This window comes from Procambarus clarkii, chromosome 29 (assembly GCF_040958095.1).
Source record: "Procambarus clarkii isolate CNS0578487 chromosome 29, FALCON_Pclarkii_2.0, whole genome shotgun sequence".
NCBI classification, from domain to species: domain Eukaryota; kingdom Metazoa; phylum Arthropoda; class Malacostraca; order Decapoda; family Cambaridae; genus Procambarus; species Procambarus clarkii.
Window position 1 is genome coordinate 6070679 of NC_091178.1, and position 27911 is coordinate 6098589.

The following is a 27911-nucleotide window of genomic DNA, read 5'->3' on the forward strand; positions in this document are numbered from 1 at the left end:
GGACCTGGCCTTCTAGAATCTTCCATGCGTATATTATTTGATACCTTTCTGTTCTCCTGTCAAAATGAGTACTTCTTGAGAACTTTGAGACGGTCCCAGTAATTTAGATATTTTATCGTGTCTATACATGCCGTATATATTCTCAGTATTCCCTCTATTTCAGAAATCTCTCCTGGTCTGAAAGGGGGAGTGAGTGCCGATCATATTCTAGACGGGACAGTACCATAGTATTTGCATTGCTGTGGGGGTTCCTGGATTTGAAAGTTCTCATAATCAATCCTATCATTTTTCTAGCTGACGCTAAGTTTACTTCGCAAATGTTATGTCGTCGACATCATAATTCCCAGATCTTGTACATGTTGTTTTCCTTGTATGATTAAGTCTGACTGTGTCCTGTACCCTGTGTTTCATTTAAGTTCCTTATTTCTACTTATCTGGAATTTATCGCTGTTAAACATCATGTTATTTTCCATCGCCCGGTCGAAGACTATTAATATTGGCTTGAAGTTGACAGCAAGCACTATACATATTATACCCTCCTAGCAAGCACTATACATATTATACCCTCCCAGCAAGCAATAGAAATATTGTGGAACAAAGGTAGGATGCCTTCAAGAAGCATTTAGGTAAGTTCTTGCATGAAGTGGCGGACCAACCGAGCTGTGGTGGATATGTGGGCCCGCGGGCCGCTCCAAGCAACAGCCTGTTGGACCAAGCTCTCACAACCCGAGCCTGGCTTGGAGAGTAGAGCTCCAGAAACAGTCTGCAGATGCCTCCTGGTCTCCTGGAGAATGATTTACACATTCTGCCATGCCTCCTCGTCTCGTGAGTATCACATACACATTTAACCATACCTCTTGGTCTGGCGAGGGATGATGTGTGTGTATAGGTTTGCAAGGAGTGGCACTAGTATTGTGTAGATGTATATTGCGATGTGTGTGTGTGTGTATATTTGTATTCACCTAGTTGTGCTTGCGGGGGTTGAGCTCTGCTCTTTTGTGTGTGTGTGTGTGTGTGTGTGTGTGTGTGTTGATCCCTGACTGGACTAACCATGGCTTCCTCTCCGCAGCACGAGGTGGTCTCGCTGTCAGAGAAAGTGGTCCTCCGGGCTGAGGACGTTATCGGCTGGATGCGGGCGGCCGTGGGCGTCAAGTGGGACACAGGCCTGCTGGGGGTCTACGGCCCGCCCTCACACGACGCTGTTCACCACGCCCACTACACCCCGCCCATATCTGGAGCTCTCGATATTAACGAGATTCTCAGAGAGAAAAAGTTAATAGGTAAGTTGAGAGCCAAGTGTTTGAGATGCTGTGGTAGGGGGACTGTGTGGTAGTTGTGGTAGGGGGACTGAGTGGTAGTTGTGGTAGGGGGACTGTGTGGTAGTTGTGGTAGGGGGACTGAGTGGTAGTTGTGTTCGGGGACTGAGTGGTAGCTGTGTTCGGGGACTGAGTGGTAGTTGTGGTAGGGGGACTGAGTGGTAGTTGTGTTCGGGGACTGAGTGGTAGTTGTGGTAGGGGGACTGAGTGGTAGTTGTGTTCGGGGACTGAGTGGTAGCTGTGTTCGGGGACTGAGTGGTAGCTGTGTTCGGGGACTGAGTGGTAGCTGTGGTAGGGGGACTGAGTGGTAGTTGTGTTCGGGGACTGAGTGGTAGTTGTGTTCGGGGACTGAGTGGTAGTTGTGTTCGGGGACTGAGTGGTAGCTTGTGTTCGGGGACTGAGTGGTAGCTTGTGTTCGGGGACTGAGTGGTAGCTGTGTTCGGGGACTGAGTGGTAGCTGTGTTCGGGGACTGAGTAGTAGCTGTGTTCGGGGACTGAGTGGTAGCTGTGTTCGGGGACTGAGTAGTAGCTGTGTTCGGGGTACTGAGTGGTAGTTGTGTTCGGGGTCTGAGTGGTAGTTATGGTGGGAGACTGAGTGTGAGATATGGATACCAGAGTACAATATTTTCAGATGTGACAGGAAACCCAGGCTACAGGGTGGGGTCAGCCTGTACATCAAAGACACACTCCTCTGAACTGAACTGCTAAATACCAAAAATGATATGATGGAAATGCTGATAATCAAAATATAAATTCTAAATGTGGTGATTTTCTTTGTTTATAAATTACCAGATGCAAATCCTCAGCAGGTTAAAGACCAACTTATGAAAATAGAATACTGCTTAGAAAACCTCACAAATTCTGCACCGAACATCATTGGTGATTTCAATTTAAGGCATCTAAAGTGAAAAAAATGTGGCAAGTACAAGACATGTACTGTTATAGCAGAGGGAATTCCAGGAAGCAGTCTGAATGAACAGTCACACACAAATGACCTCTTACGGATGTGTAACTAGTCTCAAATCGAAAGAAGGAGAATCCAACCAATTAAATTTTGATAAAAACTGATTAACTGGCACAAATAAACGAAGACTTCACAGAAATATGCTACGAACAGCTGGATAATGCAAACCTAAAAAAGTGTTGTGAGGAAATAGGCACAGTAGCACTAAAAATATTTGCAAATCACTTACCAATAAGAAAAAAAGAAAATGATGCAAACTGGGACAAGAAGGGCATTCACTCTATTGGCAAAGAAAACAAGTCGCAGAACAACTCGAATGCCTCACTGTTCCAACGATGGCAAGGAAGGCTATATAGAGAAATAGATATGATTGAGCTCAAGTTGCAAGTATCATATATATAAAATCCTAAAGAGGTAGAGTGAAAGATCCTAAATACCTTTTGCAAAAACTTTAACTACACCCAGCATTAGGTCCCTTGTACATGACTTGCATACGGGGTGATAGAATTTTCACAGATGACGACAAAGAAATGAGAGAAACCTCAGTACAGTTCTGTGTTCAGTGAACCCCCTGAACACACTAAAGATCAACGATTCAAACAAATTCTTTATGAATGTCATACCAACCCTCGAACCATGAATTGGATGTATCATTAATCCCAATGGATTTTGAAATAGCCATAGACAGCATGCACATGCACTTTACTTTGCACCATGGCTGGATTCCTGGAATTCTATATACTGTACCTGCTTGATAGCTGCTTGATGGGGTTCTGGGAGTTCTTCTACTCCCCAAGCCCAGACCAAGGCCAGGCTTGACTTGTGAGAGTTTGGTCCACCAGGCTGTTGCTTGGAGTGGCCCTCAGGCCCACATACCCACCTGCAGCCCGGTTGGTCCAGCACTCCTCGAAGAAAACTATAAAGTTTTCTCTTGAAGATGTCCTACTGTTATTCCGGCAATATTTCTTATGTTCGCTGGGAGGATATTGAACAACCGTGGACCACTAATGTTTATACAGTGTTCTCTGATTGTGCCTATGACAAGAACGGTTATCACCATATGTCAAGAATTACAAAAAAAGTTATCACAGGCCCTATAATAACATCACACATCACAAAAACTAATATCACACATCATAAAAATCTTTGAAAGAGTGCTAAGAAGTAAGATCACAAAATACATGGAATCACAGCATCTCCATAACCCTGGACAACATGGTTTCAGAACAGGGCACCCTTGCCTATCACAGTTACTTGACCAGTATGACATGGCATTAGATGCCATGGAAGACATACAAAACGCAGATGTAATTTATATAGATTTCGGCAAAGCCTGCGACAAATGTGACCATGGTGTTATTGCACACAAAATGCGTGCAAAAGGAATTGCCAAAAAAATAAGCAGTTGTATCTACAATTTAAGGACTAATAGAAGCCAGTATGTAATAGTCAACAAAATAAAATCTGGTCCATCAACCGTAAAGAGCTCAGTCCCTTAGGGTTTTATGCTTGCTCCAGTACTTTTTCTCATCCTCATATCAGACATTGACAAGGACACAATCTAAGGTAGAGGTACTGTATTTTCCTTTGCAGATGACACTAGGATTTGTCTGAGAGTAGACAACATAGAGTATATGGCAAACCTCCAATGAGATGTAAATCAGATCTTTTTATGGGCTACAGAAAATAATATGGTGTTTAACGAAGATAAGTTCCAGCTCCTGTGCTACGGAAAAAATGAAAATATAAAAACGAAAATCATGAACAAAATGCAGTCAAATCATAATCATTGAACGAAAAAAGCAATGTACAGGATTTGGGTGTACTCTTGGAAGACTTTACCTAATAAAGTAGCAGTCACATCTGCAAGAAAAATGACAAGTTGGATAACAGAATCTTTCAAACCAGAGATGATATACTGATGATGATACTTTTCAAGATGCTAGTGCTCTCTAGAGTGGAATACTGTTCCACAATGACAGCCCTTTCAAAGCAGGAGAAATTGCTGACATGGAGAACATGCAGAGATCCTTTACTGCTAGAATGCACTCGGTAAAACATCTAAACTAATGGGAGCGACTAAAATGCCTAAATCTGTATTCTCTTGTGTGCAGGCAGGAGAGATACACTATAATTTACATGTGGAAAATATTAGAGGGGCTGGTCCCAAACATGCACACACAAATAACACCACATGGGACCAGAAGGCATGGCAGGATGTGCAGAATACTCCTGTTAGAAAGCAGAGGTACAATAGGTACTCTGAGAGAGAACTCTAGCAATATCAGAGGCCCGAGACTGTTCAACACGCTTTCACTACACATATCTTGAGATGATTTCGAGGCTTAGCGTCCTCGCGGCCCGGTCCTCTACCAGGCCTCTCTTTTGTTACACTCCCATAGGAATCAGCCCTGTAGCAGCTGTCTAACTCCCAGGTACCGATTTACTGCTAGGTAAACAGGGGCATCAGGGTGAAAGAAACTGTCCATTTGTTTCCGCCTCCACTGGGGATCGAACCCTGAACCTTAGGACCTACAAATCCAGAGTGCTGTCCACTGAGCTCTCAGGCCCCCTTGTCAGGTTAACTGGCCGAGCCTTTGCAGTGTTCAAGTGAGAACTTAATAAACACCTCCAAAGGATACCTGATCAACCAGGCTGTGAGTGGTCAGGCTGCGAGCAGCTGCGTCCAGCAGCCTGGTTGACCAGTCCAGCAATGACGAGGCCTGAGTGAGGACCGGGCTGCAGGGAAGCTAAGCCCCAAAACCATCATAAGGTAACCACAAGATAGGAATCTAAACATATTTTGGAGATGGATCTAGATACTGCTAGATCCATACTGTCATATATACTTGTAACAGTGGAGATGGCACCACTTCACAATGTAAAGGATTTGGGAATAATGATGTCTGATGACCTAAATTTTAGGGAGCATAACCAAGCAAATATTGCGGCAGCCAGGAAAATGATTGGATGGATTACGAGAACTTTCAAATCCAGGGATCCCATCACAATGGTTGTACTCTTCAAATCACTTGTGCTGTCCCGTCTTGAGTACTGCTCAGTACTCACTTCCCCATTCAGAGCAGGAGAGATTGCTGAAGTAGAGGGAGTACAGAGAACATATACGGGATACATGAACGAGATAAAGGATCTAAATTATTGGGATTGTCTCAAAGCTCTCCAAATGTACTCGGTAGAAAGACGACGGGAGAAATATCAAATAATATACACGTGGAAAATACTAGAGGGCCAGGTCCCAAATTGCACAGTAAAATAACAACATACTGGAGTGAACGATATGGAAGAAAATGCAGAATAGAACCAGTGAAGAGCAAGGGTGCCATAGGCACAATTAGAGAGAACTGTATAAGTGTCAGAGGTCCACAGTTGTTCAACACCCTCCCAGCGAGCATAAGAAATATTGCCGGAACAACAGTGGACATCTTCAAGAGGAAACTAGATACATTAGTTTCCTCCAAGGAGTGCCGGACCAACCGGGCTGTGGTGGGTATGTGGGCCTGCGGGCCACTGCAAGCAACAGCTTAGTGGACCAAACTCTCACAAGTCAAGCCTGGCCTCGGGCCGGGCTTGGGGAGTAGAAGAATTCCCAGAACCCCATCAACCAGGTATCAACCAGGTAAAGGAGGCAGAGGCAAAAAATTATAGACCAATAGCTCTAACATCACATATCATAAAAGTCTTTGTGATCATAAAGATCACAGAACACATGGAATCAAAATGTCTACATAATCCCTTGACAACATGGACTCAGAACAGGGTGCTCCTGCCTCGTACAAATGCTTAGACCACCTATGACATACTATTGATGCTTTGGAAGATAAGCAAAGTGCTGATATTATATACACAGATTTCATAAAATGCTTTCGACATAACTGGTCGACCTCTCACAGTGTTCAAGAGAGAACTCAATAAACACCTTCAAAGGATACCTGATCAACCAGGCTGTGATTCATACGTCAGGCTGCTTGCAGCCTCTTCCAACAGCTTGGTTGACCAGTCCAGCAACCAGGAGGCCTAGTCGAGGACCAGGCAGTGGGGAAAGCATCACAAGGTAACAGCAAGGTAAGGTGTTATTGAATACAAAATGAGTACAAAAGGGAGTTGCTGGCAAAGTTAGGGAGATGGATCCATTAATTTCTTAATGAAAAGAACTCACTGTAATAGTAAAATTTGGATCATCTGCCATGAAAAGCTGTCCCCCTAAGGTTCTGTGCTTGCTGCTGTACTTATTCTCGGCCTCCTATTAGACATGGACAAGAATATGAATTATACTGGAAGATACTGGAAAGCCAGATCACAAATTTGCACAGTAGAATAACTGCATACTGGAGCAAAAGATATGGAAAGAAATGCAGAATAGAACCAGTTAGGAGTAGGGATGCCATAGGCACAGAGAGAATTGTCTGAACATCAAAGGTTTACAGCTGTTCAACACCCTCCCAGCAAGCCTTAAAAATATTGCTGGAACAAAAGTGGAAGTATTCAAGAGGCACTTAGACAAGTTCTTGCAAGAAGTGCTGGACCAATCAGGCTGTAGTGGATATGTGCGCCTGCTGGCCGCTCTAAGCAACAGCCTGTTGGACCAAGTTATCACAAGTCATGCCTTTGGGGCCAGGCTTGGGGAGTAGAAGAACTCTTGGAATCCTCTCCAGATACAGGTGGTGGTAGTGAATGTATGTTATACAGTGTTGGAGGTGGTGGTAGGGAATCCCTGGAAACACAAACCGAAACTGTCTCTATTTTCCGCTTGTTACAACTTGTAATAAAGTTGTTACATCTTGGATTAATGTATTTATGACGTATTAGAACGTTGTTACAACTTGCTATATTGGTTGTTATAATTGGTTAGGAAGTGTTAAAACTTGTTCGAACGTTGTACTAACGTCGTAGTTTCGGTGTGTGTTTGGCGGGATGTGTTTTTACACAGTGGTAGAGGTGAGTATAGTGGATGTTTATGATTCATTAATTGAACTGGTGTGTATTTCTTATAATTTATGGTGCTTTGGAGTAGTTTAAACTTTTGCTAGCTTAGTAAATGGCCATATAAGTACAGTATACAGTAGTATCTCAGTTGTAGATGAAAACATTAATTGGTTCTCCTTATTCTCCCTAGGTGATGTTGTGGAGCCAAATAGTTTACACATTATTGTCTTGGCATTTGACAAGTACTGTCGAATGCGAGGTCTGCTCAAGAGGTTGGAGGGTGTGGAAGAGGAATATATGCGGAGTAGAATAGTGGTGGCATTGGGTGGCTTTGTGGTTCCTTCCAGACGAACACGAATGCTCTTCTGCAGAGATGTTTTTGACTATCCGGAACTAGAAGGTCATGATCTACTGTGTAATCATCTTTGTAAGTGCCCGACTTCTAACAATACCCCTTTTATTCCTTTCTTAGATTTCTTTCTCAGAATTGGTATTGTTTCACACATTAAATTTCCCAGCTCATTAGATAATCATCAATGTTTGTCCAATTTCAACATTAAATTAAACTTAATTCACATCTTAATAGTTATTGCAACAGAGGTTTTATAAATTGTTAAGCTTTTTAACACATTTCATATTTATCTACTTTAAATAAACTAAAAAAATCTATATTCTCCAATTGCTTGCATTTTGAATTTTCTTTATGAACCCCATTTTTATGTTCCAAATGCAAAAGTAATTGACAACAGTACACTAGACCTGTACTGGCTGATCTAGACGTCCCACCAACAGCACCTAAGCTTCAAGGTCGGCCGAGAAAGAGGCGGAAGAAACCGACTGATTCCGAATCCGAGTCTTCTGAAACATCAGAAGATATCAGGCCGCGACTCAAAGGCAAGCCAGGCCTCACTGCGAAGCCCAATGGATTGAGAGTGTTGGACCGAAAGACCAGTTCTCGGGCACATTTGTCACAGGTCAAAAACGACTTCTCAACGCCAGCATTGAATCGTCTTATAGAGGTAGACTTTATGTCCAAGCTGCACAAGTTTATGAAGGACCGTAATACGCCCATTACCAGATTACCACATATGGGTTACAAACAGTGTAAGTACAAATAACAGTATTTTAATGTGTAATTATAAGTATACTGTACATTGATATCACTTTGATCATCACCTTAGAATGTAATGGTTGCTTCATATGAAATATTTTATGAGCAAAAAGCAAATGGCTTTTTAAAAACTATTGTGGTAGAATATCCCATTATAAGTTAAAAGAAGCATAGGCTTTGGAAGATATAGTTCCTTGAACATTACTCCCCACCAGTGTTGTGGTACACAGTGGTTCCTTGAGCATTACTCCCCACCTGTGTTGTGGTACACAGAGGTTCCTTGAACATTACTCCCCACCAGTGTTGTGGTACACAGTGGTTCCTTGAGCATTACTCCCCACCTGTGTTGTGGTACACAGAGGTTCCTTGAGCATTACTCCCCACCAGTGTTGTGGTACACAGAGGTTCCTTGAGCATTACTCCCCACCAGTGTTGTGGTACACAGTCGTTCCTTGAGCATTACTCCCCACCAGTGTTGTGGTACACAGTGGTTCCTTGAGCATTACTCCCCACCAGTGTTGTGGTACACAGAGGTTCCTTGAGCATTACTCCCCACCAGTGTTGTGGCACACAGAGGTTTCCTGAACAAGTGGGCCACTGAAAAATTAAACTGATATAAAGAAACAGAAGGTATTCTAAAATGTACTTTTTCTCTGTATTTACAAGAATATAACTTGATATATTACCTACAACTAACCACATATATGTAGGGAAGAGGACAAGTTAACTAGTTTAGTGATTACCAAGGAAGAAGTTATTAAATGCATATAAAAATTAAACTGCATCTATTCCTCAGGGCCAGATAAAGTTTTTCAAGAAGGCGAGGGTCCTTCAAGAATGCAAATATGAATTTAGTAATCCCTTCTTTTGCATATTTAATAAACAGTAGAGTTCACCACAGTAAACACAGTCATTGTGGACTTTGAATTTGGTGCAGATTTTTAAGTAGGAGAATAGAACACTTGCATTGAGTAATTAGCCAATTAACTTAACAGGTATTGTAAGAAAATTGCTTGAGTCAGTTCTAACAATAGCAATTGAATTACATCTTGAAAAACATAGATTAATAATTATGTCAGATGACCTGATGTTTAACCATTTAACTGCGCCAGCCGAGTATTCTCAGTCGGCGGGAAACTGCGCCAGCCGAGAAAACTCTTTTTGATTTTTCCGTACCCATTCTAAATGTGTGCGAGGTTGGTTGTGTATGAAATGGACTCTTATGACCTCCAGTGAGAGGCAGCCATCTTGGAAAAAATTCCCAGAATGCCCTAGGGCTGCTGGCTGGATTAGTACTGAATGAGCAACCATGGGTAGCGTACGTGCTCCTGGCTCCCAAACACCTGTCCGACGTGATGTTGAAAGATAACGCTCTGTCGGTGAAATTCAAACCTTATTGTTTGTCAAACAAAAGTGTCATAATATTGGTGAAGCTAGGTGCAATAAGGACCTAACACAAAGGTCGGATGCAAGTGATACAGCACCTATGAGGACGATACAGCGAACGTATCCAGTTGTAGTTCTGAGCGTCACCCTTGCAATCCTATGCTATCTCCAATTTATTTAGATGATATACAGAGGAATCGTTTTCTGGGTTCAGTGATGATGCATCTGATACAAGTAGCATAGGATAAACAGTGTCAGCGGCTTCCATGGTAGTGTTTTCCATAGATATTTTCAAGAATAGCTGAATCTCTTCCTGACTGGCGGACACTCTTTGAGGCTAGCTGAATCTCTTTCTGACTGATGGGCACTCTTTGAGGCAAGCTGAATCTCTTCTTGTGTTGGACCATACAAAGCGATCTTTTCAAGACTACCTTACAAATTGATCTTTTCCTATAATCTTTTCAATACTACCTTATGCTTTACAAGCTTGGCTACATAGAACCTACAAGTACTAAAGCCAAGGGTGTATATGAGTGTGTTATTTGCAAGCACACAGAATGAAGTAACAGGAAGCGAAAATTTATCTGTACCTGGTGCAACGAGAGCGAAGTCGCGCTGTGTACCATGGACTGCTTCCTTGATTATTACTCACTTCCGAAGTACTGAGTGTGTAGTACAGTGTGTTACTGTGTAAATACTGTGTGAAACTGTACATATTGTAATTTTAGTGAATTGTTAACAAGAAATATTGCGACAAACATTTATTATTGTGGACACATTACTGACACATGTATCACAGTTCCATGGAACATTATGAACGCTTTATTCTATACATATTGTAAAGGACACAAATATGCATGCAGGCGATGAGTCACAATAACGTGGCTAAAATATGTTGACCAGACCACACACTAGAAGGTGAAGGAATGACGATGTTTTGGTCCGTCCTGGACCATTCTCATTCTCAAGACTTGAGAATGGTCCAGGACAGACCGAAACGTCGTCGTCCCTTCACCTTCTAGTGTGTGGTCTGGTCAACACAAATATGCATCATATACAATAAAAAACAAACAAATAAAACTGCATTGGAAATACATAGAACAAATAATTGAAAATATATTTGTGGCAACACCCAGTGCTTGAATGGCCCACGCGACTGTGTCTGGGCGATTCATGCACGGGCGACCAGGCCCTGATGACGTCACAGCGCACCTTGTCCATGTCCCCACAGCCAAAGTAAGTGGAATTTGGTATTTATTTTTACATACACATATTCAGGGAAGGGAATTTATAATTTTACGAAGAAAAAAGAATTTTTGGGAACACTTTATTTCATGCGCACAGGGGGAATTTCACAATAAACTTGGCGCAGCACGGTGGTTAATGAGTATAACAAATCAAACATATCATCAGCCAGAAAAATGATGGCAGAGATTATGAGAATCTCCAACTCCAGGGATTTCATCACAGTGCTTGACTATTCAAATCTCTTGTTGTTTCTTGCCCTGAGTACTGCTGGGTACTCACTTTCTCTTTCAAGGCAAGAGAGTTTTCTGAAATAGAAGGATTATGGAGGACATACAAGGCACACCTAGACATGATAAAGCACCTAAATTATTGGAACAGTCTCGACAATTTCAAAATATACTCTCTTAGAAAGAAGGTTGCAGAGGTATCATATAATATATCCATGGAAAATACTGGAAAGCCAGGTCCCAAATTTGCATGGTAAAATAACAACATACTGGAGTGAATGACATGGTACAAAATACAGAATAGAGGCAATGAAGAGTAGGGATGTCATAGGCATGATCAGAGAACACTATGAAAATCAGGAGTTCACGACTGTTTAGTATTCTCCAAGCAAGAAAGAAATATTACTGGAACAAAAGTGGACTTTTTCAAGAACAAATTAGGCAGTTTTCTGCATGAAGTACCAGACAAACTGGGTTGTAGTGAATATATGGACCTGCAGGCCTTTCCAAGCAACAGTCTCTTGGATCAAGCTTGGACCAATCAAGACTTACCCCAGACTGGCCTTGGGAATTAGAAGAACTCTCAGAACTCACTCAAGGTACAGTATCAACTTAGACTAAGTTGCCAAAGTACTGTCAATACTATTTTATCCTCTATAATGTCTACGGTCATGAAAATCCTTGTGTCATCTGGAAAGGATGATTCTGTACTATTGTATAGCTTGCCCATGCCCGATATGAGGGTGAGAAAAAGTACAGGCGCAAGCATACTGCCCTGTGGGAATGAGTTTTTCAGCTGCAGAGTCTGAGAGGTGACTGGCAGTGAAGTGAGGGCCTGCTCTCTTCCTTGACCCATTTGCATACAGCACTACAGCTGTCATCTAGTGGCAGCCAGAGTCACAGATGATGTATCTTTAGTTTTTTAGAATGGGCCTTGTCAATTAATATATGGTCAAGGTTCATTTAAATGGAGTTTAAGTGATTTGAAGTTTTTTTTACATGGTTACTTCAGAATAGATTGAGGTATGCTCTCCACTGAGCTCCAATCCCCTTTTGGAAGGGGCCAAGACAACTTGAAGAGATACTTGACTTTCTGGGCACAAAGTCTGTGTCCTGTAGTGCTAATGGCATGAGATATAAGGAAAGTACCATTGCTGTTAAAACAGCATAGAAATGCTGTTTTAATTTATGGTAAGTTTGAGAGTGGCACATCACTTCATGCATTTTGGCATTTATATTATTTTTTATTATAGGATTTTTCCTAATATATTTTCAACATTGTTGTACACACATTCTTTTAATTGGGAGGCAAATTTGTAAAATGGTGCAGCTATGCATTGAGAATTATTTACCACAACATATTTTATGTTTATAAAAAAATTGTGTCCTTGCAGTGAATGTGTTTGAATTGTTTACAAGAGTACAGCAGCTTGGTGGGTATGAGGCTGTTGGAGAGAAGAAGCTTTGGAAGCAGCTCTATGAAGAGATGAGTGGTAACTCTACCTCATCAAACCCTCCACAAAATGCCCAATCCTTTTCCAGTATGATGAAACGCCATTATGAAAGGTACTCTCTCTCTGATTATTATTCTTTCAAGTTAGTTTACTAAAAATATTGTTCACACATTTTTTCATATTGAAAAAATTTCATATTTTTCATCTATAAATCCAACATTATGTTTGTAACTCATTTTCAATGTATGTACCTTTACCTGAATAAACATCTTATATTATCTTGTTAGGCCTCAGATAGCATGTATTAGGCCTAGAAAGGTTAGGTTTTCTTTGCAACACCAGTATAAAAAAAATTTCCAGTTTGTATAAATTCAGTAGTACTGATTTCTACTTTCTAATTGCCTTTTACATCAATGTATGTACAATGGTCCTCATCGTTACCTTACCTTGAGGTTACCTTGAGATGATTTCGGGGCTTAACATCCCTGTGGCCCCGGTCGTCAACCAGGCCTCCTCGTTTCTGGATTGGTCAACCAGGCTGTTGGACTTGGCTGCTCGCAACCTGATGTATATGAGTCACAGCCTGGTTGATCAGTTATTTTTTGGAGGTGTTTATAAAGTTCTCTCTTGAACACTGTGAGGGGTTGGCCAGTTATGCCCCTTATGTGTAGTGGAAGCGTGTTGAACAGTCTAGGGCCTCTGATGTTGATACAGTTCTCTCTCAGAGTACTTATTGCATCTCTGCTTTTCAATGGGGGTATTCTGCACATCCTGCCATGCCTTCTGGTCTCGTGTGGTGTTATTTCTGTGTGCAGGTTTGGGACCAGCCCCTCTAATATTTTCCATGTGTAAATTATTGTGTGTGTCTCCCGCCTGCGCTCAAGAGAATATAGATTTAGGCATTTTAGTCGGTCCCAGTAGTTTAGATGCTTTAGATCATTACTATAAGTACTGCCTAAACAGGAGGATGGACTGCTGACTTTCTATGTCTGGTTGTTGCCAGATTTACAATGAATACCAGTTCTAACTTATTACATTAACAGCAATGAATGACAATCCATCATCTATAACCCAAAGTAATATTATTAACATTAAAAATCTTTCATATAATACTCAAAGATCAACTGAAATTAAGTTTATCAATCTGTTCCTTCAAATTTGGGTAGGGACATGTCATACTGGGCCACCAGCCAATGTCTGGAACACACTGTGTCTGCCAGCTTACCTCACTGATGAGTACATAGAAGGTTTCAAAGGCATAGCCCTCACACACTTACTATAACTTTTTCTTAAGTTACGTTACTCATGCAAATCCAGAAAAATTAAAAGCCTGCTCATCAGTTTTCATTCACTAACTTTTAATTAATTATTCTACATTTACATACTCAAGATACTAAATGTGCTGCTGTAATTACTTTCTACTGGTCTAGTATGCAAATTCAAATACACATCTCCTACAGAAGACCTGTACCAGAATCTGGCCCTCTCAGTAGAGGGAGGAGAAGTCTGGTGGTCAAGGACCACCACATTAACCAAGAGAGAGACCACCATAAAGGTAGAATACTGTTCACCAAAATAGACAATTGCATGGATCACATTGGCAACACTGACACTGAATAAGTAAACAGTAGTTAACTGTGCTGATCACATCCAGATGGCAGCACAGGTCACCAGGGAGCCAAGTTGAATACCTCATAATTCTTGCACCACCCCAAAGCATGACATGCAAATCAGTAGAAAGGAGGGTAAGGGTGGGAATGGGGAGCTGCGGAGGGACCGTCAAGAAAGAGGCATTTTATTAGGATCAAGATTGGGTTTCTAGGAGGGCCTCTCTAGTTCCCTGATCTATGTCAATACAGAGAAAAGGAAAAACGGCAAGACTGTCCTCCAAGATGCAAAAGGCACACATTTTACCCCAACACATTGCAAGCCTGGTGCTATCCAGGAACAGTATCCATGAAGCAAGCTATGAGTACTTAAGAAGAGTGCCAAGAACATGAGCCTGAAAAGTAGGCAAGAACACAATGCTAAAATTGCAGATAAGACCTCAAGACTGTGGATAATGGGAAGAGCTAGCTGGCACAACTGAACAACACAGCAGACTGTTGGGAACAAACAAATACTGTTGTAGGAGACTTAACAACCAATGTAGCCATCTGAACCTCACAAGAGCAACAGACTGCTACTACAGGGACAAAGAGGGTCACAGATTCATGGTTCTGAGAAACCAAGCAACAAACATCAAAACACTGCTATGAAAGGTGAAAGCCCAACTTTCATCAGAAAATATGGAACAAGCCAAATCTAACTGAACCAAAAGCCACACAGAACACAGATAGAGGAGGAGGGAAAACCTGAAAACAAGGAGAAATAAAAGGCAGGAACATAACCCAATGAACACAAAGATTTTGTAGGGGAAAGAGCCATTCAGAGGGCAAAGAATGCCAGAGGCAATATGAAGAATGGGGGCAGAAAACAGACTAACCCCCAAAACAAGCAGGAGGTGCTCCCCTAGGCTAAACGAAAAGAGGCAACAGCATAGGGCACCAAACGAATAATCTAAACAATTTTGACCTAAGGGATTTCATAATAGAGCCAGTAATATATATGAATTTTTCTCATATTTCTTCATAATTGCATTTAAAGAAATTTATGTCAACTGCTGATTCATATTGCAAAATCTGACTTGCAGAATGGCATAAATGTTTGTATAGGTTATATTTAGTGTTGAATAATTAGCCATATTTATTTTCAGCTTTCTTGGCAGATTATGAAAGGATTTTAAATTTGGGCTGTGTTGATTACTAGCAAAGTGTGCAAGTCCCAATCCCTACCCCATCCCCCCTTATCAATACATATGCTGCTACAATCTAAGGTCTCATGAGCCTTCAACCAACGCTGTCAGTGGTAATTACAGGTCATTAGTAGCTATAATGACTTGTTTTCAAGAATTGTTGGTCAGGGTATCATTAATTTTCTCTCAAACAGTATACTGTACTATGATTGGCTAGTCTGTAATAGATAGACCTAGGGTGTTTGAAATATTGCGTATGAGTGGCTCTTTTTCAGAAGAGGTGGGGCTTATCTGAGTGCTCAGCAAAATATTTCTATAGTGAACAAGTTAGTTGGAAAGTAGCTTTTGGGCTAGGGGAAGAGTATACTAATTTACATGTAGAATTAAGGAAGAAATCACTGTTTCTGAACATGTCTCTGTCCTGTAAATAAGTCAGTACCTATTCTGTATTCAGTCGTACTGTATATGGAGCGGTTGTATGGTGCCCATATCTTAAGAAGCACATCAACAAACTGGAAAAGGTGCAAAGACATGCCACTAAGTGGCTCCCAGAACTGAAGAACAAGAGCTACGAGGAGAGGTTAGAGGCATTAAATATGCAAAAATTAGAAGATAGAAGAAAAAGAGGCAGTATGATCACTACGTACAAAATAGTAACAGGAATCGATAAAATTGATAGGGAAGAATTCCTGAGACCCGGAACTTCAAGAACAAGAGGTCATAGATTTAAACTAACGAAACAAAGCTGCCGGAGAAATATAAGAAAATTCACTTTTGTAAACAGTGGTAGACGGTTGGAACAAGTTAGGTGAGAGGGTGGTGGAGGCCAAAACCGTCAGTAATTTCAAAGCATTATATGACAGAGTGCTGGGAAGACGGGACACCACGAGCATAGCTCTCATCCTGTAACTACACTTAGGTAATTACTTAGGTAATTAATTACAAGTGTTACCAGTGAATGAAGTAGCAACATGAGTGTGGTGGTACACCATGCATGAAGTTGCAAAGATTTACATGTGAATATATAACAACTGGTAGGGTGTTGATTAGTGGCAAAGATGTATACATATACATTTATCAGGTTGTTACACTCTTCCCTTCCAAGATGCTCGCCATCTTCCTCGACCATATGATCCCATTATTTTCCCCCTTGTACAGCACTTGCTAAATGATTCTCAGGCATCCTACTAAAAGTTCATACTATCTAATTAAATTGTATTTCACCTACTCCACATTTGATTCCCTCATCCCTTTCACTCATACCAAGTGTCTCATTTATTTCCAGATTATTGTTACCTTATGAGAAGTTCTTGCTACAAGAACAAAAGAAACTCTTAGGAATTGGTTCAACAAAGGCGACAAAGGTTAAGTCTGAGCCAGGGGAACCCTCTGTATCCATTCTTCAGGTGAGTTGAGTTCTGAGTATTAGTTATTACTTCTTCACAGCTTTACCAATTAAATAATAATTCCTTCATGGCAGAATTTGTAGGCACTGTGTATTTCTTATATATATAAACAAATATTTCAGGTGTACAATAACAGTACATTTGTTAGGCTTTATAATATAAAATTAATTCAGACATAAACACATTAATAGGAACACATTCAAAGTGAATCATTAGAGTAATTTAGGTGCTGAAACAGGTGAGGTCTTTCTTCTAAAGGTCTGCTGGAAACAAAATACACAAATGACATCGCCTGAAAATAAATGTTATATTGAACATGTTTAAAACTATAAAATGGTATCCAGTGGTTGTCAGTCAGATATTGTGCCTACATCTCCATTGGTAATATTTTCTGTAAATAAAGTGTGGTTTCATATTTTCTACTTTTTCTTGCTGGATGATATAATTTTAAATCCTCCATTCTTGTTGACCATTCATTGTGCATTTCATTATTTTCATATTTTGGTTGTATAGTAATATCCTGCCTATTACATAACTTACCAGTAGTGTGATGCGACTTTTTCTGACCTCTGTAGAAAATCTTTAGCATGGTTGACAATTCTCAGTATTTTTAGTTTACAGTACTGTATATCTATTTTTCAGGGGTTTATGTTCATCTTCTAAGTAGCTTCTCACTAATACAGTGGAATGAATCCTAGATGTTTCTTCACTTAGCATGATGGTATAACATCAAGAACATTTTCTATTTTTAATCTTCACATTATGTGTGCTTTTGAAATTGAAGTAGGTAAAGACCTAAGGTCCACAAGGGTTCTCAGTATTAATGTACATTTTTTGTTAATCTTATATTTTAAAAAATGTAGTTAGTAGTAGGTAATCTTAGAAGAATATATATGTATGCAATTGACAATCACAAAACACTGATCATTTGTATGTGGAAAATCCACAGAGAAATGGGAAAAGGAGATGAACGTTTCGACCGATCAAAGCCATTGTCAACACCAGATTGACTAAGAGAAAACAAAGGGAGGGTGGAGGCCAACAACTGGAACCTGACCACCCATCCTCAGGGAAAGAATTACCCAGAAACAGGTATAAATTAGCTTAGACTGGTCGGAAGGATTAAGCGGTCAGAAAATTAAGTATAAAAGATCAAAGAAAAAGCCTCATTGAACACACACATAATATTGTAATGAGACATTGTAACCCTCCTTATCAGAGTTTTTTCTTAAAATGTTGTGCAATATTGTAACTTAAAAATGGGTCAAGTTTGTACATACCAGTACAAACTTGTCCCATTTTTAAGTTACAATATTGCACAACAGTTTAAGAAAAAACTCTGATAAGGAGGGTTACAATGTCTCATTACAATATTATAATAATAATATATGTGTGTTCAATGAGGTTTTTTCTTTGATCTTTCATACATATTCAATGACCGCTTAATCCTTCTGACCAGTCTAAGCTAATCTATACCTGTTTCTGGGTAATTCTTTCCCTGTGGGTGGGTGGTCAGGTTCCAGTTGTTGGCCTCCACCCTCCCTACGTTTTCTCTTAGTCAGTCTGGTGTTGACAACGGCTTTGATCGGCCGAAACGTTCATCTCCCTTTCCCTTTTCTCTGTGTATTTTCTGCATATATATGTATATATACTGTACTGTGTACCCGTATACTGTGTGTGTGTGTGTGTGTGTGTGTGTGTGTGTGTGTGTGTGTGTGTGTGTGTGTGTGTGTGTGTGTGTGTGTGTGTGTGTGTGTGTGTGTAATATCGTACCTAGTAGCCAGAACGCACTTCTCGGCCTATTATGCAAGGCCCGTTTTGCCTAATAGGCTGAGGGATTTTCTTTATTTTCCATAAATTGTTTCCAAATGGTTTATTTGAAATATTATTATTATATTATATTAAAAACATAAATTATTGACTTAGTTTTGTTAGTTTAGGTTAGGTTAAGATAGGTTAGGTTAGGTAGGGTTGGTTAGGTTTGATCATATATCAACATTAGTTTTAATGCAAATTGAAAAGCATTAACTCATACATAGTGAAATGGATAGCTTTATCATTTCATAAGAAAAGATTTGAAAAATATATAAATTCAGGAAAACTTGGCTTATTAGGCAAATTGGGCCTTGCATAGTTGGCTGAGTATTGCATTCTGGCTACTAGATACAACATATATACTGTAATTAATATATATATATATATATATATATATATATATATATATATATATATATATATATATATATATATATATATATATATATATAAATAAAATGTACACATAAGCTATGAGAGAATGACTGTGTGTTGGAAGTTAAGGGCCACACGGTTGGAGTTAGCCTCACCGAAATTGACAAAAGGAATGATCTTGGGTACGGAATGAACGTAGGCTGGTCAGGGTCGCCAGAATTAAAAAGGAAGTGGTGGGTCAGGGTAACATTCAGATCATTTCTGTATGGAGCCCCGTCGGCTCCCCGAAGCTATCCAAAACAATATAGTGCTATATTAGTTGGGGTCATTCATTGGTCACAGAGTTCTTATGCCTACCGGAGACTATGAGCCAGAACCGGGCTCCCTCAGAGAGGTGCAGGGAGCAATAGCCTATGAACACTTTACATTTAAAGTATGTCTTACTTGCCATTGACACGGGGAAGGACCCAGAAAGGTAGGCGAATCAAAACAGACCGCTGTCTGGTTAAAAATTATAAGCTACGTCCTCAAAAGAGCAAAAGAACGCCCCCATTAAGAAAACAAACAAGCAACACTTCATCCAACTAGCCCCGCTCATTAGCATTTTCCCCACCTCTTAAGTGGGGAGGGGTAGCTGGCCCAGGTGAGCTGTCAACCCACCACTTCAGTTCTGGAATGATGAGAGAAAGACAAAGATAGAGGGGGGGGGTTCTGAATTGTAGACTGCCACCAGAGGAACACATAAAGAATATTGTGTGAGGATCATATGCTGCGCTTTCAAACTTTGAAATCTCTCTTTAATTACATGGATGGCGAAATACTAAAGTTCATGAAAATCCTAGTTCATGAAAAAATATTGGTACCAAAAAAATATTAGAAAGTTTTCTTTTGCAAACAAATAGTTGTAGATAGTTAGAACAAGTTAGGTGAGGTGGTGGTGGAGGCCAAAACTGTCAGTAGTTTCAAAGCGTTAAATGACAGAGTACCGGGAAGACGGGACACCACGAGCGTAGCTCTCATCCTGTAACTACACTTAGGTAATTACACACACAAACATACACATACATATTAAAGGAATCACTCCCAGCCATACCACCAATATGTCTTGGAAGCCTTGAACTGGAGTGTTGTGTCTTGGAAGCCTTAGATGCCTGCAGTGTACGTAATTTGAAGATTTTGCAACTTTGCTTAGAAAGTAGGACATGATATTATGAAAGTAAATTTACTTTTATCAACTTAAAGTTGGTATATACTTGAATAAAAGGAATGGGCATAAATTTTTATGTCTAAATTTTAGTAACAAAATGAGAGTAATTTTCTTAAAACTTTGTTTTGTATAAAAGCTTATCCTGTATACAAGTCGTCAATGAATCAGTGTGTTGGTGTAGTTTCCCGAGAGCATGAACCTTATTTTTGGTTGGGTGGATGGAGAAACGTGTTATGAAGGGTTATCTTAGATAACATATAAGGTGGCAAAGAATAAAAAAAATGAGTACTGTGTAAGTTGTTTGCTCGATGTTTGGGCAAAGGATAAAGTGAAGATGACGAGGAATGTGGCGGGAGTGGTGGTGCATGATGGGTGTTATTTTTCACAGCAGCATGTGCCAAGTGACACCAAGCCCTCTCTCAAGTTTGGGGGCACCTGTCCCCAGCTGCTGCCTCCCCACATTCCTCCTGGTCACCATGGTGGGGTACAGGAGGCACATGGGTTACCCAGTGGGCCTCCCTCTGGGTCTTTAGGTGCCTCACCACCCGTGGGTACACCACCCCAAGCCAGCCCTGCACCACCCACCTCTATCAGTCCTCCGACAACACCTACAGAGCTGGCGGTAAGTTGACCTGCGGTGCCCTCTCACAGCCTGCTGCCGCTGCCTGGTGACCTGGCTTGGTATGCCCTAACCCCACCTTCTGCTTGATCCCTGCCCACTGGGCATCACATGGAGCATAATCCTAGCAATGTGTATTCATCATCTCCAACAATCAATATAAAATAACTTTTTACATAAAAGAGCAGATTTTGACTTCTTCATTGAAGGGTATTTTGTATGTGAAATTTACATGGAGAACCTTCAAGCTATAAAACAAATTAGCAAGAAGTGCAGTGTTTAGTTAGTGTAGGCCCCAATAAATACTAGACTAATGCTGAAGATATGGTGTGTAGAGTACATGAACCCCTTATTACCTATAGGTCATCTTCTCTTGCCTGCTGTGTAAATGTTGTGCATCTTGACTAATTGTTTTTTTTCCTTCATTGCAGTATACTTAACAATCTTGCATTCTGCATGACATAAAATTAAGCTAACTATTTTGCATGATTTGCTCAAACACTTTGTGTTGCTTAAAATGAGAAATGGATCCACGATTGATGTGTACTCCTTGCGTAAGCATTGTTATTAAAATGATAAACGAGAATTAATTTACTGTATACGACAAGTTCACGGTTGTTATTATTAACAAATAAATAACACTTAATTAGTACATGCATTTAGAAACACCGTAGTTGCTTGATCCCACAACAGCTCACAACTATAATGGCAGACAATTTCCACTCCTTTAAGTTTTCACCTGAATATTCTGAATGTGAATGTTATAAATATTAATCACATTTATTCTATAGTCAGAAAAAAGTATTTAGATTTTCTTGGAATTGTTGCAGGTTAAAAAGGTATTTATTTCCAGAAATGTTTATCAAAAGTTTTGTCTGCAGATATTATAGTGGGTGGTGGTGGTGTGTAGGATGGTCATTATAGTGGGTGGTGGTGTGTAGGATGGTCATTATAGTGGGTGGTGGTGGTGTGTAGGATGGTCATTATAGTGGGTGGTGGTGTGTAGGATGGTCATTATTGTGGGTGGTGGTGTGTAGGATGGTCATTATAGTGGGGGTCAGTGGATGATGCATGATGCTTGGGTGGGGTCAGTGGACGATGCTTGGGTGGGGTCAGTGGACGATGCTTGGGTGGGGGGGGGGGTCAGTGGACGATGCTTGGGTGGGGGGGGGGTCAGTGGACGATGCTTGGGTGGGGGTCAGTGGACGATGCTTGGGTGGGAGTCAGTGGACGATGCTTGGGTGGGGGGTCAGTGGACAATGCTTGGGTGGGGGTCAGTGGACGATGCTTGGGTGGGGGGGGGGGGTCAGTGGACGATGCTTGGGTGGGGGGGGGGTCAGTGGACGATGCTTGGGTGGGGGGGGGGGTCAGTGGACGATGCTTGGGTGGGGGTCAGTGGACGATGCTTGGGTGGGGGTCAGTGGATGATGCTTGGGTGGGGTCAGTGGACGATGCTTGGGTGGGGTCAGTGGACGATGCTTGGGTGGGGTCAGTGGACGATGCTTGGGTGGGGGTCAGTGGATGATGCTTGGGTGGGGTCAGTGGATGATGCTTGGGTGGGGTCAGTGGACGATGCTTGGGTGGGGTCAGTGGACGATGCTTGGGTGGGGATCAGTGGATGATGCATGATGCTTGGGTGGGGTCAGTGGACGATGCTTGGGTGGGGTCAGTGGACGATGCTTGGGTGGGGTCAGTGGACGATGCTTGGGTGGGGGTCAGTGGACGATGCTTGGGTGGGGTCAGTGGATGATGCTTGGGTGGGGGTCAGTGGATGATGCATGATGCTTGGGTGGGGTCAGTGGACGATGCTTGGGTGGGGTCAGTGGACGATGCTTGGGTGGGAGTCAGTGGACGATGCTTGGGTGGGGGGTCAGTGGACGATGCTTGGGTGGGGGTCAGTGGACGATGCTTGGGTGGGGGGGGGTCAGTGGACGATGCTTGGGTGGGGGTCAGTGGACGATGCTTGGGTGGGGGTCAGTGGACGATGCTTGGGTGGGGATCAGTGGACGATACTTGGGTGGGGGTCAGTGGAAGCATGAGAGCAGGTTTATAAGTGCCATAAAGTTAAATTGGAAGTGAAGAGTTACAGTCTAATTGAAGGAGGAAATGTAGGTATTATCCCTGGCAGAGTATTTCTCTCATTTACTTGTCTGGGTGCTGAAGTACAGTTATTGATGACCAACACTTCCAGAATACAATAACTAGTACTGAGTAGCAACCCTTATTCAGTATTTATTTAGACATTGCTTAATAGCCATGCTTTCAATGCTTGCCGAGTTTAATTAAAAATTGCATACAATTTTTGGATAAATGTATTTTAACTTCTGGTGTTAGATGTTTAGTTTTTATTAAACCTTATGATAGTTAACCAAGGACCTAAAATGTTTATATTATAATCTAATTATTGAATGCAGGCGATGAGTCACAATGTGGCTGAAGTTATGTTGACCAGACCACACACTAGAAAGTGAAGGGACGACGACGTTTCGGTCCGTCCTGGACCATTCTCAAGTCGATTGTGGGGACCAAAAATGTCGTCGTCCCTTCACTTTCTAGTGTGAGGTCTGGTCAACCTAATTATTGAATGTTTTGTGTAGGTGCACAAAACATCCTTGAGGAAAAAGCACTCCAGTTTGGCATTCATAAATTATATATATATCATTATCTCATCACTTATCATGATTTACGTCTGAGTATATGACTATTTATAGGTTCCGAAGGTGAATACAAAGAAGGAAGGCAACACAATCCCAGCTGATTTGGCAAAGAGACCAGAAATTACAATCACTCCTATTCCACGTTCTATTGGATCATTAGGAACACCAGAGCCACCAATCCCTGGAGTTTTAGATGGTGGTCTTCCATCATTGCCACCTGGACTTAAGGGCCTCCAGTTGGCTGATCTCATGAATCTGGAGGGTGTAAATCCTACATTAGGAATGTCAGTACTCCAGAATCTTGCAAAATTTGCTGAAAGGTAAGCCAATTTAAGATTTTGTTGATATACAAATAAATATAACATTTACAGTGGACTCTCATTCAAACTGAACTGGGTCTAGCAGAGAGCCACATTTAGTGGGAGGATTCTGTTCTGGTAGTAAGAGTGTTTGGATTGGTTGCAACAACAAAATAAATGTAGTCATCCAGTGGAGCATGTCCTTGTATTCTCTGAACCAGAATATGAAGTAAAACATGAAACAAATCAACTAATATTTGACAATTAAGCAGTTATTGTTCTTTCTAAGCTTTCTCTGCTTAGTTACTCTCTTAACCCCTCAGAGTGAGGTTATCGTCATGTAATAATCCTCTAGTGCAGTGTGGTCTTTGTCAAATGATGATGTACATCTTGCATCAGTGCTTGAGTACCAATGTGACCTCATGTGGTTCCAATAGCTTATTGATGTTTCCCAGCATTTATGGCAAGCCACAAAATAATTTGGAGTCAGAAAGACTTCAGTGGTTGGTCTCCCATCAGTATATGACAATTACTGTACTTGCCTGGCCAATATACTGTATAGATCTTCAGTGTACATATTTATTTTGTATCATTTTTACTTTTGCATACAGATTCCTTACGTTTGAATATATTTAATTTAAATATTAACAACTTTTCTGGGGGAGCCCCTTTGGCTCCCCTGAGCTATCCAGGCTGATATGTATATTATTAGACTTTGGTATCAGTCAGTGTGAGTGGAGTTCTAGGCCTACCAGGGACCACGATCCAGAACCTGGTCCCCTCAGAGAGCCACAAGGAGCAATGGCCTATAGAAGTGCACATGTGATTTTGAGCATTCTGTGTTTGCCATCGATCGGGCCAGGCACCCAGAAAGTTAAGCGCCTCAAAACATACCTTTATTCTGGTTAAAACTACAATTGAAAACTAACGAGTGGACAGAACTCCCCAATTGAAAATGAGCAAATGAGCATGACGTCACACGTGGTGTGGAGGTTCCCGGGGGTTGGGGGCCTTGAGCCCCATTGGACTGTGCCTGGGTTTTCCTACCCTCTGAGTGGGGCTTACTGTTATATGGAGTGGGGGGTTTACCTTCCCCCCCTCTTCTACGTACGAGTTGGTTTTGGTGTCAGCCCCTCCCCGGGTTCGGTTCTGTCCCTTCGGGTCCATCAGTTCTGTCCTTCCTGTGGGTAATTTTAACTACTTTCTCAACATTATTATCTAGGACATATATGTTTGCAATCATGTTCGAATCGTATCGAGATCCTGCATGACCATTGGTCACGTATGCCAATGGGCCCATATGAGCCTCCATGATTTTGTGCTCGAACATCAAGGATTCCGATGGTTCAAGAAGAACTTTGTTAATTAAAAAAAATTATTGGAGCATCTGTCAATTTCTGGTGAGGATTACCTCCAGTCCATTATAGGACTTGTTGGTACTTCAGTACTACTTGTCATCTTTCAATACTATATCTAATTATTTTATAATCACATCTCGGTAATCTGTCTCGGCAATAAAAAATAATCGATAAATAAACATTGTAGGCTACCCTCCCCAAAAGACGGGAGGAGCCAGCTCAGACCTCATGTGTCCTGAGCATGGCCCGAGGGAGATCGTTTTGTTTCTGGATGGTGTAAACATGTGTTGGTGTTCCGTGACCTTTATCACGGGTAATACGCCACACTAACTAATCTTATCTCTCCAGTCATAGCTCCCTAGATCCTGGGAGAGCTCTGGATTTTATATAAGGAAAATTCCTAGTTCTTTTCTCTGAATGTGGGTATAGGGTGGCTTGGAGTGATGCCGCCTCCACCTCTACACTACACCTAATCTTATCCTACTGCACACACAACTCAGGACATAATCCACTAGCGATGCTCCTAGAATATTACACGCATAAGCTGTGTCGTGACTATAATGCCTCTGCACTACAGGAGAGATTATATGGTCTGGCGACACCGTCAGCCAGTCCGTATACTGTATTAGGTTCTCGATTTTTGGATGAGTGTTGGGTATTGTTTGTAGTATGTTGATTAGCCAAATTGCATGCATCTTAACATAACCTTAATATGTCCGTACAGTATATATATAGTTATTCGTTACACTGTGGGACACAGCCCCGAATTTCAGTAACTTTTGATTTAATCTTTCAGCGACTGAATCTTTTCTTGACTGGACGCTCATTCATTGACCGTCATTCAATGTCTGGCTGCACCGTTATATATACATTGGAATCTCTCTGTATATATAGTTGATCATGTACATTAAGTTACCAATTGCTCCCTAGCCCCTAGGGGGCCTCGTAACCTGGTGGATAGCGCGCAGGATTCGTAATACTGTGGCGCGGGTTCGATTCCCGCACGAGGCAGAAGCAAATGGGCAAAGTTTCTTTCACCCTGAATGCCCCTGTTACCTAGCAGTAAATAGGTGCCTGGGAGTTAGTCAGCTGTCACGGGCTGCTTCCTGGGGGTGGAGGCCTGGTCGAGGACCGGGCCGCGGGGACACTAAAGCCCCGAAATCATCTCAAGATAACCTCAAGATAGGTCATATTAGTTCATCATACTGATTTTACTCTTTTGTCCCTAGATACCGGTACTTGGACCATATTTAAGGTACTTTCATTGCATATTTATGTTTTCCTACCTCTATACTACACATTGTTGTCTTTATTAGCATGTGCATATTGACTATACTAATGATAGTGCTCGGCTGGACTATGTACATGTTCAGTTCTCTGATATTCAACAGAACCGGTGTTCAGTTATAGAACTGAGTTCTTTCATCATCTCCTTGTATAACACTACAAGCTGCTGTGTTGCAATGTCTGCAGGTGGATGTAGATTTCCAATCAAACACTCCTGCCCCCTACAGTTCATTTTCGTTAGGACGCGAGGAGCTAGGATTTACGGCCCTGGCTACGGACTTATATTTGTGTTCATATGAGAACTTGTCATATGAGGGAATTATTAGCTGTAATCCGTGAAAGAATGGGAAAGTTTTCCATCAGTCTGTGAACTCTGTCTAAGCAAATCCGAACATCCCCCTCTTCGGTGAACCATTGTTCGTTGAACCGGGTGAGTAAATACGGCCTGAAAAGTGTGTGAACTAGCCAGAGATTCGTTGAATTGGGGTACGTTGAATCAAGGTTGTACTGTACTGTGCTTTTTGTTGAAGTGGTCTTGTCTTTCTCTCGTGGCCGTTCAAGACCGTATCTTGCCACATACTGTCGCCTTGTCTCGTGCGGTGCTGACGGAGCCACTACGGATTACTTTCAGTTTTGTTGTTCCTTTTGCACCATTTTGCGAGCTGTCTCAGGCGTTGTTTCACCTCCGGCCTGCTCGTGCGCAGTCTGAGCTGTCCTAGTCTTGGACAGGGTGCTCTCTTCTCTCTCTTTCCCTCGGTTTGTTGTGGCCCCCCTTCTATTCAGGTTTGATTCTCAGTGGTTTCTGCTCCTTTGGGTTCTGGTGATTGGTTTGTTCATTTGCAGCCATCTCTTTTTCTGGCGAGGTTGGGACAGTTGTTTTCCGGAGGGGTCCCTGGGGTTGCTGATGCTTGGTTGGTTGGCCAGGGTGCATCTTCTTGTGTCCGGTTGTGGCTCTCAGCCATTGCCTGCGTGCCACGGCCTCTGTAGCCCTGGACGCACTTTGGGTTGCCCGGGTTACCTTCATCCCTGTTCCAGGGTTCAGGTCTCCTGGGTTGTCCGCGGGGTCATTTGGTGTTGCCAGTTGTCTTGCTTTTGGGTTCGGGCGCATGGTTTCCGCCTCCCGGGTTTGTCCCTCATTTGTTCTTGGTTTTCGGTAGTTAGCTCCAGGGAGCCGAAGGGGCTCCCCCCAGAAAACCATCATTGAATGTAATGAAACAGCATTTTCTGGGTGAGATCCGGAGGCTCCCCGGCAGCCCTCCCTTCCCTTGGTTGGCGGTTTTTTTTTTTTTGCGTGTTTTGACATCCAAAATCGAACTGGGGCTAGTGGATAGCTGGCACAAGGGGTCTGGGGCTTTCCCTTCCTCATTCTGGGGAAAGGAGAAGCTGCGCAGACAAGCGGTGCGGCACGTGTGACGTCATGCTCGTTTGCTCGTTTTCAATTGGA

General features: G+C 41.8%; 1 protein-coding gene across 1 annotated transcript in view; it reads left to right on the forward strand.

Annotated features, from left to right (window-relative positions):
- Window positions 1-27911, forward strand: part of LOC123764974 (uncharacterized) — a 155321-nt gene that overhangs the window by 114381 nt on the left and 13029 nt on the right. Inside the window, exons 3-9 of the mRNA XM_045753231.2 lie at window positions 1070-1280; window positions 7415-7651; window positions 8002-8328; window positions 12591-12762; window positions 16730-16850; window positions 20636-20869; window positions 23578-23843. Coding sequence (XP_045609187.1) covers window positions 1070-1280; window positions 7415-7651; window positions 8002-8328; window positions 12591-12762; window positions 16730-16850; window positions 20636-20869; window positions 23578-23843 — 1568 coding nt within the window. The remainder of the gene's footprint in view (window positions 1-1069; window positions 1281-7414; window positions 7652-8001; window positions 8329-12590; window positions 12763-16729; window positions 16851-20635; window positions 20870-23577; window positions 23844-27911) is intronic.